General features: G+C 31.4%; 1 protein-coding gene across 4 annotated transcripts in view; it reads right to left on the bottom strand.

The window, feature by feature from the left end:
* Positions 1–20,991, bottom strand: part of WDR17 (WD repeat domain 17) — a 91,539-nt gene extending 70,548 nt beyond the window's left edge. For 2 of the 4 annotated variants that reach the window (XM_063076816.1, XM_063076815.1), the window contains exons 1-3: positions 20,926–20,991; positions 7,843–7,971; positions 3,475–3,658 (exon numbers count right to left, since the gene is read on the bottom strand). In XM_063076816.1, coding sequence (XP_062932886.1) covers positions 3,475–3,658; positions 7,843–7,971; positions 20,926–20,991 — 379 coding nt within the window. Of the gene's footprint in view, positions 1–3,474; positions 3,659–7,842; positions 7,972–20,925 lie in introns of those variants that run through there. The other 2 variants (XM_063076818.1, XM_063076817.1) reach the window with 1 other exon arrangement.
* Between the last annotated feature and the right edge of the window lie 391 nt (positions 20,992–21,382).

The raw sequence follows: 21,382 nt of genomic DNA, 5'->3' as shown, positions 1-21,382 counted from the left end.
AATTTATAGAGTTCTTTATTTTGGTAGACTATATATTATAGCAATAAATACTTATTGTGTACTTGTCTGTGAGACCTTCTGTAGGGATTCTAGGTATACAAGGTAATATGGGATACAGTTCTTGCTTTAAAGCACCTTAAATATAAATTGGGGAGCTAAGATTCAAGTACATGAAAAGATAAATGCTACTGTAAGGATTTAATAACAATAAATTTAATGTTACAATCTATGTCTTATTAGGAGTTTAGATGCAAATCTTACATTTACCTCACATAAACTAAACAAGTGATTTTCTCTCTCTAAACCTCCTTTTTCTTCATCTATAAAATGGAGATAATAAAAACAGCTGACCACATGAATGTTAAGAAAAGGAAATATAACAATATATGTGAAAGCACCTTTTAAACTAAAAGACAGAAAATAAAAGTTAATTGTTAATGTACTTGCTATTGTTGTGATCAAATAAAGCATACATAAAATAAGTGTTACGGGAAATTTATGATTCAAGAGAGAGATTAAGAATATCCCAACACAAACATGTTAATTGTCTGCATCAGAATCATCAGACTGAATATAACACATCAGATCATGTGCAGTTAGGGCCCAGGAATCTATTTTTAACAAGCTTCTCCAAATGATTTTGATGTACAGAAAGGTTTGGGAACCACTGGGAAAGAAATTGGATTTGAATTATACCTTGAAGGAAGGGTAGAGTTTAAATCCATGGATTGAGCAGTATTTCCCAGGAAAAGAAAATGATATGAACAAAGACTCAAAGTTGAAAGGCATTGGTTCAGTTTGTGTCAACAGTCTATGTGCTTCAAGCAGAAACTGGAAGCCTAATGCCTAGTCCAGGGCTTGACACATAATGGGAACTCCATAAATGTTTGCTGAATGAAAGAATAAATGAATCATGAATAAGGCGAATAAAAAAATCGGATGTGGTTTTAGGATATATTAACAGAAGTAGAATTTCCCCAAAAAGGGATAAGATACTCAGTATAGACCAAACCACCATCACACAATTGAAGGACAACAGAATGCTGGCTGTCTGAAAGCATATTTAGAGAAAGACAGCAAAGAAACTGAAAAGACCAGAAACAATGCCATATAATAATATTAGAAAACATTTCTATAGTGGCAAATTATGTATAAGTACTTTAAGAGCTCTGTAAATATCAACTCATTTAATTCTCCCAACAATATTCTGAGACAGGTAAGTAGCATTATTATCCACTGTTACACAAACTGTGACATTTTTCAAGTTGGTGACAATTTTAACATTTTACATTTAAACAAACTGATACTCATTTTCCTTTAAATGGATTGTTTGATTATTAGAAAAAAAAGAATGAAGTTAAAAATACAATGGCAAGTTCAAGTTCAACGACTGTATGTGGAAGTTAAAAATAAGTTCACTTAATGCACATTTCTACTTTGCTTACACTGAATTCTGAAAAGAAAAATGGACTCTAAGACATTTCAAAAGAGGTTATTTAAAATGAAAATTCCCAAAAATATTCATAATTTTTTTCAAATAAAATATCAAAGGTTTCAATTTTCAAATTAAGAAGATGTTTGGAAACAGCACAAGGAAGATATTGGTGACTTTGAAAATTTTCGAGGAAAAAAAAAAGATATAAAATTGACCAAAAATTTTTACTACAATTATTTAATCATTCTACAACTGTTAATGAGAAAGTCTTATTTAATTGTACATCCAGGAGCAGAGAAAACTATGGTGTACACAGCTGATGAATAAAAGTCTTTCACCATGAACAGATGTAACATATATGGTGTTTGATGATAAATCCATGGATAAAGTAGGTGATAATACAATAATATGTTGTCTAATCTGTACTTTTGCATAACATTTAGAAAATATGTTTATTATGCAGTTATAGCCTGGTATAGATTTTGTGTTACAACTTTATGAGGACAATGATATCATGCACAAATTTTGGTTTATGTCACATTAAATGAGGAAAGAATTTTAAGGAGAATTTGTTGTATTATTAAAAATCAATCTTACACAAATCTGGATTTAAAGTATTGGGAAAATGCATTGCTGATCAATATAAACAGTACTATGATAACCTATAGAATCAATGATTGGTCGAGGAACAGATATGACAGAAAACATGAGGAGATATGAAAATCTTGACTGAGGCTACCAATCACTGTTATATATCACAAAGCTTTGTACTAAAAGTAATTGGGCTTTTCTTCATTGATGTACTGAAAACCTTAAGGAAAACTGTGAATTGGATTAATGGAAACTCAGTGAAGAGCTGACTTTTAATAATATTTTGCTGAGAGACTGGAGCAAACTTTACTCACTATCTAATACATCATTGTTGCAAGCGAAAATAAAAAACAGGGTATATGAACTTCAGAATGAGATTTACATTTTTTAGTTGAAAATTAACCTCCTTTGGCAAACATCCTTAAGATGATAGTTGAATAACAAAATTGAGGTATTTTACTGATATTTTCAGCAAGTTTAAAGACCTAGAAAAAAGCAATGTACTAAATATGATGAATATATCTAAAGGTTCCAAAGACATTATTATTATGGAAACAAAATTTAAAGATAATTGCCTATGAATTCCCAATATTGTTACTACATACTTATAAGAATATTACAAAGAAATTTTGAACAAAAATAAGTTAGTGAGACCAAGAAGTCCAAGTTTTCTATCTCAAAGTTATAATCATTTTTTAGAGAAGCTGAATATGGAAAATATATCCACCATTAGTTCTCAAAATCATAACCAATAATTGAGGTACACTTGGTGCTCAAAAAGAAAGTGAATTATTGTGACACAGAAAATGATTGTTTATCATTATTTTAGGGTAAGATTAAATAAGAGCTCCTAATGCCAAGCAGAAAAAGTATAATGATAATCAATTTCACAAAGACCTATTTGTGTAAATTAAAACATTCTACCTTGATCAAATTAATAATAAAGGCACAAAACCAGCTCAACAGGGCATTGAATATATGCATAATATTGTGCTTGTATGTTAAAGATTGGAATAGAGTCATGAACAGGCAAGGCCTGTTACTCTTGTTATTGATAAAATCTTTTCTAATTATTTATTTCTATGTATATTTTGGAAATTTTTTGTTATATTTTAACACTAATGAAATTACTTGGTATTGATTATGTTTTTAGTTGACCATCTGTATATTTATTTCATGAAATTTTGTTTCAGTTTTGTATACAAGCACACACACAAGTCATGATCTGAAATGTTTTGATTATGTTTTTATTTGACCATCTCTATAATTATTTCATGAAATTTTGTTTCAGGTTTGTATACAAGCACACACGAGTTATGACACAAAATGTTTCTTACATAGGTCACCACTAGAAAACACTACTTTAAAACCTGAACTAATAATACTAATAGTGCTTGTTGAAATGAAAATATTTTAATCAATAAAATAAATCCGAGTTATAAATATACCTTTTGTGTTGTTGAGTTTAGCAATGGCTTTTTGTTCTGCAACATTCCAAATAATCACTAAGTTATCGGTACTGCCACTTGCAAACAGATCAGGGTTATGCGGACACCAAGAGATTGCTGTGATTGTTTTTTTATGTTCAGACATAATTGCATGAAGTTTGAATTCATTATAACGGTGATCCAACTAAAACAAAATATATAGAGAAAACATTTTATCCATTATACAAAATAAAAGCTACATACATGAAAATCAGTTCACCCAATAATATAGATATGAACACATTTCAAGCCTTGGTCTATGTTCAAGTGTATTTGAGTGTAGTCAATCAATTAAAAGAAACCATTTGAAACAAAAAAATTAGGGAACTGAAATAAAACATATCAATTTTAAAAATAAGTAAAAATGTTTTACATTCAAATATGCATAATAATTCAGAGCTTTATTATATTTTCCATAACTATATCTATTTACAAGGGGGGGAAATCCCTTGTTTATAAATTATTTTTCTGCAATTTTTCATTATTTGTATTAAAACAGTTAGGTTAAATAAACCAAATATTCATTACTACATTATTAAGATGTCCAAAGCTTGCAGAGCAATGGTATCATGGACTCTTTTTATGTTACTCTTTTTCAGATGAGGCATTATGCTGGGTTTTTATAATGTAAGTGGACAAAATAAATAGCCTAATTCTTCCTATTTTATTTGTAAGTATGACTCTGCTATTAGAGGATTCATTAATCTCTATTATTTTCAGCATATTTTGGATTACATTGTATGAGTGTATGTCATTTTGTTGTAGTTAATCTTTTTCCTTTAACATATAATGAACATTTTACAGTGTTACTGGAAGTTTTAAAAATCATTATTATAGCTCTTCCTTCCTCTCTCACTGTCTGGTCTCCTTGAACATGTTGGCAAAACTTTCTGCCATGAGTGGAAACAGCCTTAGGCCTGCGGCTGGTTGCAGCTGCCACAGAATCATGAGCCAAGTAAACCTCTTTCATTTACTAAAAAAATCATTATTATATTAAAGATTTATTATGCCAATCTTTCATTAACCATACACTTGCAGTAAAATCCTCACTGCTAATATGGCCTTCAATGACCTACATCATCAAACCTCTACCTTGCCAAATTGATATCAGTTTCTTCCTTGTTCACACTGAACTTCTTGTTTCTTTAATACGGCAAAATCATTTCCGATTTACACCCTTCTGCTTTTTTATTCCCTTGGCCTCTAATGCTCTCCCCACTGATTTGCTTATGGTTATTCATTCTTCTGTTCAGGTCTCAGTTCAAAAGCATCTCTTCAGAAAGATATTTTCTAACCATGCTATCTACCTAAATTTATAACTCTCCCCAGAATCTATACCATGACTATCTTATTACCTGTTTTTATAGCCTTTGTAAAACACACTTCTTCCTGAAACATTTACTCATTTGTTTACTTATGTGCATTATGAACTCTCCCTGCCTTTACTAAGAATATAAGCTCCACAAGAAGAATTTGCCTAGTTTGTTCATAGTTGCATTCCTAGTGCAGAGTAATGCTTAGTCAATAGAAAAGATTCAGTTAATATTATTGAAAGAAAAAATGCTATTGTTTAGCATTTAAACCATTATGCTATTGTTTAGCATTTAAGTAATATAATTTTCACTATCACAAATAATGCTGCAGTGAACATGTTTGTATATAAATTTCTGCTTAATAATCTAATTATTTCCTAAGGTTTTTTTCTCTTCTATAATTTCTTTCTCTAACTTTAGTTATTCTCAGACAACTTTGGATGAAAACATTATTAAAGATAACCTAGTACCAATGGAGTTGTCATCCAATTACCACTACCGCAATAATAATTTTAGGTTGGCCTATTTAAATACACAATTGTGCTACCCGTACATTTAGGAATAAATAGTGTTTTAAGTTTTAAATTATTCAGCAACTTAAGTTACTTATGGTAGATGTTCTGAATGTATCTATTTTAAAACCTCGCTATATAAGTTAGAAATTCAGTAAAAGAATCTATAAATATAATAAACGTATGAAGAAGCTACGTTGCAAATCAGTGATCTTCACTGACTTTATCATACAAATTATCCATATAGTATCTGTAAGCACCTATAGAATACTAAACTATTTGTAGTGATTAATTGATGCATTCCTATTTATATTCACAATTCAGTATTATCAGACTACTGTTACATTGAGATGAACCACATATTGCTCTAATTTTAGAGTATTTGAATACAATATATCAGTGAATTACAATTCAATGGTTACAGAAAAATTCTAACGCCATTTATAAATAGCATTTAAAAGTTCAGAAAAATCTGATAATACATCAGTGTCATCATCCAGTGTATGACAGGATTATCGGACTTAGACTGTACATTGGCATTAGGTGTTATTTAATAAATATTTCCTCTAAAAATAACTATAACATTTTATATTTTATGTAGCATAATTTTCAAAGCGCTTTAATTTAGATGATCACATTTAAAGCAATACTTGTTAATATGCTTACTTAATATTAATGTCACCATTTAATAATGTACTTTTCTATTGGCATACTTTGTAAAAAGGTTTTACAGCAGACACTGTAGTGAACTGTTACCTGAGTTTATTTACATTAACTTCTAAATTAGGGTAATTTTAATTTTGTTTCAGTGTTTAATGACAGGCAAACTTTCTTCACATGTTTTTATATTAATAATTTTAGCTTAATATTCCTAAATGTCACAAAATGTAAGACACATACAAATTTGAAAAAACTTAAATTCTGCCTTCATCCATGCAGTTGGCTACCATCTTTACCTCTGAGAGGAATAAATTCCTGATAAATTCTTCTTATTTAAGAGGAATTTTGTAGGAGGAATTTGGGAGTGAGAAGCTTGGGAGTACATGCAGAGTGTAAAGGAGACAGATAGGAGAAAAAAAGGAAGCATTTAGAAGGCTTGCTGCTGTCACACATAGGAAGGATGAGAAGTGAAAGAACATGACTTATACTGAAATTACATTGTGATTGCTAGATATTTCTAAAGGCTTGAGGAAGGAATTATATAAAATCTTACTCTAACTTGTGGAAAATGAATTGTTTTATAAATTCATGCTATTATTTCTTAAATTTTCAATAAACTACAGAGCTATTAGGAATGAAATAATATGTAGTAATAAAAAAGATTTTTACTCCATAATAAAATAATATTTTTACTTTTAGGTCTTTCAAGACTTTTAAAAAAACCCAAAATACTCGTTCAAGACATTTAATGAATATCTACTAAGTGCCAGAGTGTGCAAAAATTTGAGAATTCAAAGATGAGGAAGACTAACTTCTAGTAAATGTAAACATGTAGAAAGGCAGTCCATTTTATGATGCCCTTCACTAATAATAAAGAGAAAAAAGATGGAAAAAAAGTTTATACACTTGCGCTGAGATATGAAAGATGAGAAAGTGTTCTTCAGACAGGCAATGCAGGCACACTGAAAAATTAGTGTAACCAAAGGCAAGATACAAAAGAGTCTGAGATGTTTTTAAAAATGCAATTAGTTTGGTATGTCTGGAACACAGAGTGAGAAACAGAGTCACGAAGATCATGAGAGACCTTGAATGTCATACTGTGAAGTCTGGATGTTAGTATTAGTGAATAAGGAGCAGTTGAAGATTTTAAAATTTAGATTTGCATTACAGATGATTGATTACACTGAAGGACAAATTAAAGGGAGTCAAACAAGAGGTAGAGAGACTATTAAGAGGCTACTATAATTGTTTTGGTGAGAAGGACATAAAGAAGATACTAAAAGATATGAAAACTAGAACTACTCTTGGTTGCCAAGGGTGTATGATATGAGTACAAGAGGGAAATAAAGATAACTCTCACATTTCTGGTTTAGATGAATGGTTGGCTGGTGATGTAGAGTTATTTACTCTCGGTCTGAGAAGAAAGACTGGACTTATGGCATCTCTATATGAAAAAATTCAAGAGGCCATTGGCTCTATAAATTGGGAACTGATAAAAGAAGTCAGAATGGAGTTAGAACACATAAAAAAGTAGTTCTAAAGGTTTTTCTGCCAAGAATATTCAAAATATATGTGAACTAATTTTAAAATGATCTCTAATGGATTATGCACATTCTTCAACTAAGAGAATTTTCTCACATCAAATTTACTAAAATTTAATAATATGATATGAGCATTTTCTAAGTTTAATTTGTAAATCCAATACACTATAAATTGCAAAAAACCATAAAAATATAATGAAATGATAGCATTATGCTTTTCACGTGACAGGCATTTAAAAATAAGTATTAAGTATGAATTTTACCCGATAAAATTAAAAATTGAAAAGATTTAGTATTTTTTACCTGATAAATATAGATAGCAAGGGTCGCACAATATGCAAACCTGTCTCCATAGGCGGCACATACATCCTTGTTCCATGGTTGACATCCAGCAGCCAGCAGTCCCACTTGCCTTACTTGGGACATGTTTGCCTTGAAAAGCAAATTAGAAAAAATATTAGTCATTGTCTGACAAACTTCCTCTTCATTGTTTTATATCTATATTCCCAAAACCTCCCTTTATGCCCTGAAAAAAAATTTACTACTATTAATTTCAACTTATATTTTCAGAGAACAGGAGTTGAAATATCCAAATGTCTATGGACATCAAGGTTGGTAATTTAAATTAGGGAAGCAAAAGGTCATAAAATGATGAATGACAACTGACATTTGGCCAAGGGCTGGGAAATACATAAAGAATGATGGGAACTCTGGTAAAATAGAAAGCGCATGTCCTATCTAAAGGGTTTTAGTACTAGTGGACAAGGCCATCCATGTGGCCAGATTTATGGAACGTGCTACAGAAACTGAAATATCCATATTTTTATGTGAAATGTACCAATTTTTAAATATTAGCAATACACCCAAGGCAGCAAATTCAAATTTAAACTGTATGGGCCAATACTGGGAGGATTGTGACCTCTGCCACAGAACTTCACAGTTTTTATATTGATTCTTTATCTTCACAAAAAACTACTTGAGGTACACAAGACAGGCTGAGTTAACAACATTGTTCATTGCTAAGAGGGGACAGAAAAAGCTGGAAACTATTATACATCTGAATAAAAATTGTTTATGTGACAGGACAGAGGATGTTGGAGGAAACAAGTGCAGAAACACAGACAATGTAGAGCAACAAAAGCAGCCCAGAGTTGAGTCTTAGTAAATAAGAAATGAGATCCAGCTCTGCATCAAGCACATTGTGAGCCGGAATCAGGCATTTAACCTTAGGACCCTATTTCTTGTATCTAAAATAAAACTTCTGAAATAGATTGTCTATTAGATTATTCATAGCTCAAGAAATTCTATGAATCTATGTGTAAACTCTAAATTCTTCTCAGATACTGGAGAAAACAAAGCAAAGAGTAGAGCTATTTATATGTCTATAATCATACTGAAAACTCATCATTCAAGAAAATCATACTAAGGCAATAAATGTGCAGAGTATTAAACTATGAATGACATTCAAGAATGTTATTGACAAAAAAAAACTTTTTAAAGGTAGAATCTACACCATCACTGTCTATCTTTTACAATATGGTCTAAAATACCAGTCTAAAAATAAAGACAGGAGCTCCTCATATTAGATACAATCTTCCACTTGCACTACAAAGTTATACCATGAATATACCCATTTTTTATTAGTCAATTTTTATATCTGATTTTCAATTAAGGAAAAAATGTAAATAGCAATTATAATATTAAAATATTTTGTTTTGGAAAATTCAGTAGACAACTGGGAGACATAAATTTGGTTTTACACAACTAACATATTCAATAGTCAATATTTAGTTTATACTGTTCAAAAGCTTTACATCACTTTGAGAGTGTAAAGTAAATGTCAAAACCATAATACGTAAAGTATCACACATACAAAACATACACAGATAAATATATATAGATCTCATCTATGGCACAAGTCTCATAGTTGCTTGCTCTGTGTATCCTCTGAATCCCTCCAAACTCAACTTAGCTACCCTCTTCTCTTTCTACCCTGCGACCTAGTAGTTTAAAGCAACCTATCCTGAACCATTGATATCTGGTGTTGTCATGGAAAAATAAACCAGTGTCTCTTATTATTATCTGCTCCTTTTTCAGTAGTAGGTGGAATCGTGAACTGACCATAACTACATTTTTCTTCTTTCTTTTAATCATTAACAATTAGTAAATTCTAATCAGTTATGTTTTCTCCAATGGACAACTGACACATATTTATAAAATTTCTTCTTTTTATTTTTTATATTTCATATTTCCACTTCTAGAAAGGATTTGCTTTCTCTCCTTTTTTCCCTCCTCTTTTTTTCCCAATTCTTTGTGTCTTCACCTCAATAAATTCCATTACTGACCAAAACTGGTGATAGATTTACAAAAATAGATAAATAATTTCAAGCGCAAATTGGCATGATAAAGAAATAGTGCTATCAATCTTTGAGTGCTTACAAATATGCACAAACTTATACAGAAATCTTCTTTATTCCTCCTCTAATTTCACCTATATTTCCTCAGGCACTAGCATTCAGGATAAATAAAAGCTCTCCCCCCACCCCCACAATTAGTATCAATATAGTACAGAGTCCTTCTTCATTGAAAATATATATTATTTCAACCTAAACAAGACTTAAATAGGCTTCTGTAAGTTATGCTGGTGATATGATTACTATTTATAACATTTGTGTATAAACAAAATGTTTTCGAATTTCTGTATAACCCATTTGGGAAAGAAACATAATTATAGAAAAATTTTTAAACACATGTAAAACTGAGTAATTCTTAAATTTTCACTTTCTGCTGTTTCTTTCACATTTTAAAAATTAATAAACTATTTTTTAGAACAGTTTTAGGTTCACGGAAAAACAGCAGAAAGTACAGAAAGTTCACATATACCCCTAGTATCATCCCCTAACCCCACAACACTTTCTTTCAGATAGTGTGTGTCTTTATAGGTGAAGAGAGTTTCTTGTAGACAGAACATTGTTGGTTCTTGTTCTATAATACATTGAGACACTCCATATCTTTTAATTTGGGCATTTAATCATCTGTTTACATTTAGAGTTATTATATATTTTTTATTTTAATTTATCAATATACAATGCAGTTGATTTGTATCCCTTTACCAAGTCCTCTTTTCCCCTCACCCCCTATCAACATCGTATCTGTTCACTTATCTTAACAAGTTCAAGGAATTATCATGATTGTTGTGCCTTCTTCCCCCCCACCGCCAGTTTGTTTGTTTCTATGTTTATTTATTAACTTATTTTTATGAGCTCACACATAAAAGTGAGAACATGCAGTATTTCTCTCTCTCTTTCTGTGCCAGGCTTATTTCACTTAATATAATTTTCTCTAAGTCCATCCATGTTGCTGCGAATGGTAGTATTTCATTCTTTTTTACATCTGATTCTTTTTTACATTCCATTGTACAAACATATCACATTTTCCATATCCACTCATCTGATGATGGGCATTTAGGCTGGTTCCAATGCTTGGCTACTGTAAATAGAGCTGCAATAAACATGGGAGTACAGTTATCCTTTCAACATGATGATTTCCATTCCTCTGGGTATATATCCAGCAGTGGAATAGCTGGGTCGTATGGTAGATATATCTGTAATTGCTAGAGGAACCTCCATACCCTTTTTCCATAAAGGCTGCACCAATTTCCAGTCCGACCAACAGTGTAGGAGGGCTTTTCTCTGTATCCTTGTCAGCATTTATCATTCTCAGTTTTTTGGATATTAGCCATCCTAACTGGAGTGAGATGGTACCTTAAAGCGGTTTTGATTTGCGTTTCCCAAATGCTCAGTAATGTTGAGGATGTTTTCATATGCCTGTTAGCCATTCATATATTTTCCTTTGAGAAATGCCTATTCAGCTCTTTTGCTCATGTTTTAATTGGGTTATTCTTTTTTTTTTTTTTTTTTTTGCTGTTAAGTTGTTTGAGTTCCTTGTATCTTCTGAGATATTAATCCTTTGTCAGATGTATATTTTGAAAATATTTTCTCCTACCCTGTTGGTTGTCTTTTTGCTCTGTTAATTATTTCTTTTGCAGTGCAGAAGCTTTTTAGTTTGATATAATCACAATCATTTATTTTTCCTTTGGTTGCTCGTACTTTTGGAGTCATATTCATAAAGTCTGTGCCCAATCCTACTTCCTCGTGCTTCTCTTAATTTTTTAAGGAGTTTTATTGTTTCAGGACATATATTTAATTCTTTAATCCATTTTGATTTGATTTTGGTATATGGCAAGAAGTATGAGTCTAGTTTCATTCTTCTGCATATGGATGTCCAATTTTCTCAGCACCATTTACTGAAGAGGTACTCTCTTCCCCAGTGTGTATTCCTGGTATCTTTGTCAAAGATCAGATGGCTGTATATGTATGGGTTGATTTCCAGATTCCCTATTCTGTTCCATTGGTCCATGTGTCTGTTTTTATGCCAGTACCATGCTGCTTTGGTTACTATAGCTTTGTAGTATAGTTTAAGGTAGGTAGTGTTATGCCTCTGATTTTATTTTTTTGTTCAGGATTGCTTTGGCTATTCATGGTCTTTTGTTATTTTTCTCTGGTTGTTTTGCTGGTCTTACTGTCTTCCTTTGTGGTGGAGTGGCTTTACATTTTGGTTTCTCACAGTTTATTTTTAGTATTTCTCAAAAATATTTGTGTTATAGGTTACCATGAGGCTTACAAAAAAAAATGTGTTATAGTTTTAATAAATTACTTTAAGCTAATAATTTAACTTTGATATCTAAGAAAAAAAACAAAACAAAGCCAACTTTATGTTTTGGCATTATTCCCCTCACTTTTCAATATTTTGTTGTTCCAAGTTACATCTCTTAACATCACCTGTCTCCTATGGTTGCTGCATATTGGTTTCTAATTTCATTCCACTAAGGTCAGAGAAGATACAATGTATAAAATATACTTTTTAAGTCTATTGAGACTTCATTTATGGCCTAACATATTGTCTATGCTGGAAAATTTCTCTTGTGCACTTGGGAAGAACATGTAGGCAGTTGTTGTTAAGAATGGTATTCTGTATATGTCCATTGTATCTAGTTGGATTAATGTGTTGTTTGAGTCCATCTATTATTTTACCTATCATCTGTCTGGTTGTTGTACCATCACTGAGAGTGGGTTATTAAAGTCTCTATCTATTATTATAGAAGTGTCTGCTTATCCCTTCAATTCAGTTTTTGTGCTATATATTTTGATGTGTTTTTATTAGGTAAATAAACGTTTATAATTATTATATCTTCTTACTGTATTGAAACTCTTATTAATATATAATGTTCTTTGTTTCTTCTAACCTCTTTTGATTTAAAGTCAATTTTGTTTGGTATTTGTATAGTCATTCTTGCTTCTTCTTTTTTTTTTTTTTTTGGTTACTATTTGAATGGAAAATCTTTTTTGTCCTTTTACTTTTAATCTATCTTTATCTTTGGATCCAAAACAGATCAAATGTAGACAGCACATAGTGAGATCATGTTGTTGTTGTTGTTGCTGTTGCTGTTTTTCCTTTACCCAACCTGCCAATCTCAGTCTTTTGCTTAGAGAGTTTAACCCATTTACATTTAAAGTAATTACTGATAAGGAGGGACTTCTGTAATTTTGCTATTTGTTTTCAATGTTTTATAGCTTTTTTGTCCCTCATTTCCTGCATTATTGTCTTCTGTGTTTAGTTACTTTTTGCAGTGAAACTTTAAATTCCTTTCTCATTTCCTTTTGTGTATATTATGTAGCTATTTTGCTTGTGTCTACCATAGGGATTACATTTAACATTCTAAAGTTATAAGACCCTGATTTTACCAGCTTAACTTCAATAACATACAAAATCATTGCTCCTTTACAACTCCATCCCCATACCTTTTGGTTGTTGATGCCACAAAATTATATCTTTATAAATTGTGTGCCCCAAAATATAAGCTAGTAATTCTTTTTAATACCTTAGTCATTTCAATTATAGAAAACACAATATGGAATCACAAAATAAAGCTACAATAATCCTACTTGCGGACAAATTCTGAAATATTTTGTTCTGTTAAGTCACAAAGAAAACAAAGAGTTGCAAACCAATCTAAATACTAGCTTTTATAACTGTCTCGGTGTTTACCTTTATAAAGATCTCTATTTTTTCACATGGCTTTGAATTACTCTCTTGTGTCCTTTCATTTCATCTTGCAGTACTCCTTTGGGCATTTCTTCCAGGGCAGGTCTAGTAGTAATGAACTCCCTCAGCTTTTGTTTATCAGGAAATGTCTTAATTTCTCCCTCATTTTTAAGGACAGTTTAGCAAAATATAGGATTCTTGGTTGACAGTTTTTTTCATTTACCACTTTGTATATATTAGCCCTCTGTCTTCTGGCCTCCAAAGTTTCCGATGAGAAATCTACTAATTATTTTACTGAGAATTCCTTGTATGTGATGAGTTGCTTCTCTCTTACTAATTTCAAAATTCTCTGTCTCTGTCTTTCAATACTTTGCTTATATAATGTGTTTTGTGTGGGTCTAGTTGAGTTCAACGTATATGGTGTTTGCTCAAATTCTTGGAAACTTACATTTATGTCTTTCATCAAATTTTTGAAGTTTTCAGCCATTATTTTTTCAAGTATGTTCTTTCTCTGTTTCTCTTCTCCTTGAACTCCCACATGAACATAGGCTGGTCTACCTGATAATGTCCCTTATGTCCTTTAGCCTCTGTTCACTTTTCTTCGATCTTATTTCTTTCCGTTCCTCAGATTCAATAATTTCCATTGTCCCATCTTCAAATTTGCTGATATTTTCCTCTGCCTGCTCAAATTTGTCTTTGAATCTCTCTAATAAATTTTTCATTTCAGTTATTGTACTTATCAACCCTACAATTTCCTTTTGGTTTCATTTAAGATTTTCTATTTCTTTGTTAATATTTACATTTTGTTCATACATTGTTTTCTTGACTTTCGCCATATTTTCCTTCAGGTCTTTAAACATCTTTAAGCAGCTGTTTTAAAGCCTTCATCTAGTTGATCTGCCATCAGGTTTTTTTCAGGAAAAGCTTCTGTTGATTTATTTATTTTTTTCCATTCAAAAGTCTAAATGTTCCTGTTTCCTTATAGGCCTTGTGACTTTTTGTTGAAAGCTGAACATTTGAATCTAGTAATGTGTTAACTCTGGAAATCAGATTCTCTCCCTACCCCAGGGTTTGCTGTTTTTATTACAGTGTGTTAATTTATTATTTTTGTTTTTGTTTTTTATTGCTGTAGGCTGTCTCTTTGCCTCAGGTATAAACTTAAGGAATTCTCATCCTTAGTCTGAGCTTGTGCCTTTCCCTGGGCATGCACAATCACTTTCTAATATTCTCCGTATATGCAGTTGCTTTTGAATTCTCTAGTCTTTAATGACTGGCTCCTGAAAAGGTAAAAATAAAAAAATAAAGGGAGTTTTAAAAGACATCATGTCTTTAAATACCTTTGAATCGCTTCAGCTGGAGGGAAAGGAGCTTGTAACAATGGGCAAGTGTATCAATGTCTCTGCCTGCCTGTTTACCTGAACCTCTATGTTCAGAAGCGGCAATTGGAACACAGATACCTGACATTTAAGGACAGCATCCTTTTTGTTAACCCTGACTTATGCAAGCTGCATGCAAGCTGCCTCTGGAACATATGCATAGCGGCCTGCCAGGAGGTTTGGGGTAGGGCACAGGTAGCTACTACTGTACTAGCAAGAGCTGAAACTGACTGAAATTAATCATGATTTATCATCCACACCTTCCGCTGAAAGTTGCCAGCCTTTATAGACACCAGTATTCCAAAATAATTACATCAGTCAGATTCTGCCTGTACACTTGCTGTTTAGGTGAGGAGAGAGATTCCTAGTGCTCTTCATGGCTTAATGGCTCATTGTTTTTTAGCACAGAATAATATTCCTTTGTCTGGATATAGCACAGTTTATTTATCTACCAATCTACTGGTTGCTTCCAGTTTGGGCAATTATGCTTAAAGCTGCTAAAAACATCTGAGTGCAGATTTCTGTGTGAACATAAGTTTTCAGTTTATCTAGGTAAATAAAAAGGAGTGTGACTACTGGATTGTATGGTAAGAATAGGTTTAGTTTTGTAAGAAACTGCCAAACTATCTTCCATAGTGTCTATACCATCTTGTATTTATACCAGTGATGAATGAGAGTTCATATTGTTCCACACTCTTGCCAGCATTTGTTGTTTGGATTCTGGCTATTATGACAGGTGTGTAGTGGTACCTCACTGTTATTTTAATTTTCAATTCCCTAATGACATATGATATTGAACATCTTTGCATATGCTCACTTGCCATCTATATATCTTCTTTGGTGAGGTGTCTGTTCAGCTCTTTTGCCCATTTTTTTAATCAGATTATTCATTTTCTTGTTGAGTTTTATGAGTTATTTGTATATTTCAGATAACAGCCCTTCATCAGATGTGTCTTTTAGAAATATTTTCTCCCAGTCTGTGGCTTGTCTCCTTATTCTCTTGATACTGCCTTTCACAGAGCATAAGTTTTTCATTTTAATGAAGTACAGCTTATCAATTATTTCTTTCACAGAAGTCAACTTTTGAGTAGTACCTAAAAAGTCATAGCTAAACCCATGTTCACCTAGATATTCTATGTTAACTTCTAGGAGTGTTATAGTTTTGCATTTCATAAGTAGTTCTGGGATCTGTTTTGAGTTAATTTTTGTGAAAGGTGTTAAGGCCTGTTTCTAGATTCATTGTTTTGTGCCTGTATAGCCAGTTGTTCCAGCATCATTTGTTATAAAGGCCATCCTGCTCTACTGTATTGACTTTGCTCCTATGTCAAAGATCAGTTGAGTATATTTATGTGGGTCTATTTCTGGGCTCTCTATTTTTTTCCATTGGTCTATTTCTCTAACCTTTTGCAAATACCACACTGTATTACTGTAGCTTTATGGTAAGTCTTAAAGGTGGTGAGTGTTAGTCCTCCAACTCCGTTCTCCTTCAATATTGAGTTAGCAATTCTAGGTCTTTTGCCTCTCCATATAACCTTTAGAATCAGTTTACTGATATCCACAAAATAACTAGCTGGAATTTGGATTGAGATTGCATTGAATCTGTAAACCAAGTTGGGAAGAACTGGCATCTTGAAAATATTGAGTCTTCCTATCCATTAAAAAGGAATTCCTTTCTATTTATTTGTTCTCCCCTAATTTCATTCATCAGAATTTTGTGTTTTCCTCATGTAAATTTTATACATATTTTGTTATACTTATACCTAATTATTTCATTTTTTCGAGTGCTATTATAAATGGTAATGCATTTTTAATCTCAGATTCCGCTTATTCATTATTGGTATATAGGAAAGCAATTGACTTTTGTATATTAACTTGTATCCTCAACCTTGTTACAATCACTTTAGTCCCATATTTTTGGTCAGTTCTTTCAGATTTTCTGCATAGATGAGCATGTCATCTGCAAAGACAGGGTTATTTCTTCCTTTCAAATCTGTATACATTTTGTTTCCTTTTTTTTGTCTTACTGTATTAGCTAGGACTTCCAGTCCGATGTTAAAAAGCAGTTTAGGTTTTCTTACTATGGCAATCTGCCTGTCTCTCTAATTTGGGGGGCAGTACTTTGCCATGGAATATCAATTCTCTGATGGATATAAAAAGAGGTGTTTATTTTTCAATTTGTTTGGCTTTTAACTCGTCGTTAGAATGGAGTGGTAATTTCTAGGCTCCTTACATATCGAACTGGAAACCAGAGTCCGTCTGCTAACTACTTATTTATTAAAAACAAATAAAGTACTTCTAAATCTATGCCAATACATCTTTACTGTAACTACCAGTATATCTTGATTTATTATTTTTTAGTTTCCAAAATTAGGTAACATAGTATTTCTATGTTGACACAAAATTTGGTATGCCTTTGTTCTTAAGTAGCTTTTATGGGTACAGTCCAACAACTTAAATACTTTTAAAATTCAAAGTTAAACAACTTTTCCAAGCAAGTCATTAAAAAATAGGACAAGACAAAAAATGGCATTTTATTTTTAAAAATCTATGATTTGATTAAAATGTAAAAAAAAATTACCATCAAATATATAAATACCACTTCATTTAAAAATCTAAATTATGTACTCAGACAACACTAATATTTAAAATTTCTAGATTATTTTTCAAAAGGATTATAAAAGTTATATAATACTTATGTAACCTTTATTAAATGATATCAACAGTTGCCAGGAGATGGAACAAAATGTCCAGAAGCTTTTGTTATTTTGGTAGTCAGCATGAATAGTTACAAAATTAATGATTCTGCATTACTGCAAATAGAAAATATTCAACTGAAGGTCCATTTCAAAATTTATATTCTAAATGAGACAAACTATTTCACATATTAAAAAGTAAATAAACATATTTCCTTGTGACAGGTAAAATATTTCAGATAAATATTATAAACACTTTATTATCCTTGCTTTAGAATACGTTTCATTTTTCTGTAAGCCACTTAAGAATTGTCATGTCTAGTCCAAAGACTTTTTGCTGCAGAAAATGTAATCTTTTGGCCTGGAAACAACACACACTTTACCAATGAAGTACTAAACTTTGCAGTTCACTGAATACTGCAGCTTTATCATGGATTCAGAAAGAAAGCTTGAGCATTTTGTCACCCCACATGCAACTGAAGTGTCAGTAGCCTGGCAACTACAGCCCTTCTGGGGATATTATTTCCATTTTTTAAAATTAAATTCTGTTTTTAGTTTCAATTTCATACCATATGAAATACACAGACACTCAATAATTACACTAAGTGTGCTATTAAGTTCAATAGAGAATATATGGTGAGGATGCTTTACACAGAGAGTGAGTGAAATATAAAAGAAAGATAAGAGTATACCTTTTTTATAAGTTTTTCATAGGTAATGAAGCTCATTTTTGATTATGCAAGATTATTATGATATGAAAGAATCGTAATAAAATTTAAAACACAGATTATATAGTTATAATACTGCCAAAAACAAAATTATAAAACTAAATTAAAATCAAATTCACTTAGATGTATTTGTATAAATACATACATTTGCCATAAATACTAATTATGTCAAAACATAAATGTCAATTTAGTGCTCTAAAGATTAAATTCTACATTTCATTTCTTCCTTTTTTCCTTCCTTCCTTCTCTCCCTTCCTCTGTCCCTCCCTCTCTCTCTTTGTTTCTCTCTCTCTTTTGTTATGAGTGTTACAGTGAACCTCTTTGCATGTAAAGCTTTATGTGCATTTAGGTACACTTTCCATGTGCTGTGTTCCTAGAAGTGGAATTACTATATCAAAGTGTTTGGACACTTTTAGGTATCTTGATATACACAGTACTGCTAAATTACTTTACAGAATGTCTACCTCTATGTCACACACATGAAAAATCTTAATTTTGCTTTAATTTGTTGTTCTTTAATTTTCAATGAGAGCACATGTTTGATATTCATATGTTTGTTAATTTGCACTGTCTTTTTCTAAACTATCTGGAAAGATTTTTCAAAGATCAGTGGTCCACAGAAAATGATTATTTTCAGGCTGCACTGAGTAGACAGGAAACACTACATATCTAATTCACAATTTTTAACTCAAAAATACAGCTTATCTTTTCTTGTGAACATTAAAAAAAATAACTATATTGAAAAATCTGCTATGCTGAATACTGATTATATAGGATATGTATGCATACATACATAACCTGAAAAATAGTAAGCTGGGGTTTTGGAAGAAATTAAAGTCAATATTCACGTTTCAATTTTCTCCATTTAGAATAGGACCTTTCATTCTCATCTACATCTGCGTAAGCATTGGTCAAAACTTGAGCCAGAAAGCACTCAAACTCATGAAGATGACATGGTAATTTTAGGTTCAATCAATTTCCATGTTTAAGAACAGCTACTCTTTCAATGTGTCTCAGAACGAGGAATCCATTTACAAAGGCCCATAGTAGTATTACAGGGCAAGGAGGAAAGATTTTGAATCCTCTTAATCTCCATGAGCTGCTCCAAAGCCACCTGTAAAAACACCTATTTTAGTAAAAAGCATTTTTCTCAAAATCAGTCCCCATGCCTGTCAAATTAGACTATCATCCCTATCCCCTCTTATGGAGAAACATATGGACTGCACTTGAAAAAAATCTTATTCAAAACATCAGAAATGCACTTGTTATTTAAAATGTACTCACACATATAAACAAAAGATACTGGTATTGTAGTGGTGTGTGCATGTGTGCGTGCATGCGTGTGTGTGTTCAGTGGGACTTGAAGTGCTACTATATTAAACTCATAAGTTGAAATATTTCCATCATTTATGGATAAGGTTGGAATCCAGGATGAAAAGCTACTCACTAATTTTCAACGTCTTTTCTGAAGAATGCTTTAGGATTCACAGTAAGACTGTTATTCTCCAGAGTTAAATATTTACTGGGTCTAGAGATGTTTACCAACATTGTTTCACAGCTAAAAAAAAAAAAAAAAAAAAATCTGAAAAAAGCCCAAGAGGTTTTATACTACTGAGGATTTATAATTAAAAAGAAGTAAAATACTAGAAATATCTGTGACTGAATTAGAATGGGAATGCAGAGAAGAAAGAAGGAAGAAAAATAAAGTACTATATATTTTTATCAGCATAGGCTCTTGAATAACAACGGGAAAAAATCTGGTCTTATTGCATAAAGATATTTTCGCTTTTTTGTTCCTCTAATTAATAAAAAGAAAAATCTACAAAATGTCTTTATTTACAGAATTAAGAAATCCTCCATTAAAAAGGAGATAATCAAAGAGAAATAATATATTATTCTAAACTAATCCATTTTAGCAAGGTGAATTTTTAAAGAGCATTTTTTTCTACTATTGCAATAATAGATCAGAATATGAGCAAAAGTTGTCACAGGAACAATGCAATTCCTTTTGAAACATAATTAATTGCCTAAAAATCTATCAGATACAATATGGCACTCTTCTTCAGAATTTTTTGTATCTTCTTTTAATATTCTTATAATCATGGTATTATCATACGTTTATCTTCTATTACATTAAATATTTTTCTATGTGTGAATTGACTTTTTTGAAATTATTGCTATTTTCAAGATTAATCTCATTATATAATATGCTATTTTACATTTAAAGACTAAAGACAATCTAAAAACATTAAGAATTCATCTGAAATTAGGATAGGAAAAAAAGTCTCTTCATTAACATATTATTATAACTATCTTTACATATTATATTCTTACCTCTGCTTTAAAACCTATCAAAGTGTTTTATTTACCCTCAGAATTTTGCAATACAAAAATGTCCGCAATATAAATGACACAGCAATACAGATAGCAGCAAAGCAGAAAATAATCACAGAGAATTATAAGTACAACATAAATATATCTTACTCTTTGAAGTCCTTCATACCAATCATCTTGCTCAAACCAATGTGAAATGTAAGTCATCCAAGCCATAGAATATTTCTACTTTAATCAAGGCAATTGGAAACTCGGCATCAGAATACTCAGCACCTAAGGTAACAACAATGTGTTTCAACCAAACAAGCTTTACCAAAATCTCCATTTTGAAATAATGTTCAGTACAAGAAGCTAGAAATGAACAAACATTTCAGTTGAAATAGTTTTAACAAACAACAGTATCTGTTAAAAGAATGCTAAGTCAGAACTAAAAGCCTACATTCAAATAAAAAATAAATCAGATTATAATTATGTTGTTGTATAGTACCACAGAATGCTATATCAAATATTTTATCAGGCTTTCAATTTACATTCTAAAAATCATGTTAGATTTAACTTGTAAGAAATAGGCAAATGATTTCTAAAGTTTACCAAATTAAAGATAAGG

This window comes from Cynocephalus volans, chromosome 13 (genome assembly GCF_027409185.1).
Source record: "Cynocephalus volans isolate mCynVol1 chromosome 13, mCynVol1.pri, whole genome shotgun sequence".
NCBI classification, from domain to species: domain Eukaryota; kingdom Metazoa; phylum Chordata; class Mammalia; order Dermoptera; family Cynocephalidae; genus Cynocephalus; species Cynocephalus volans.
Note: the sequence above shows the minus strand (reverse complement) of the source record. Positions and strands in the feature narration are given on the sequence as shown.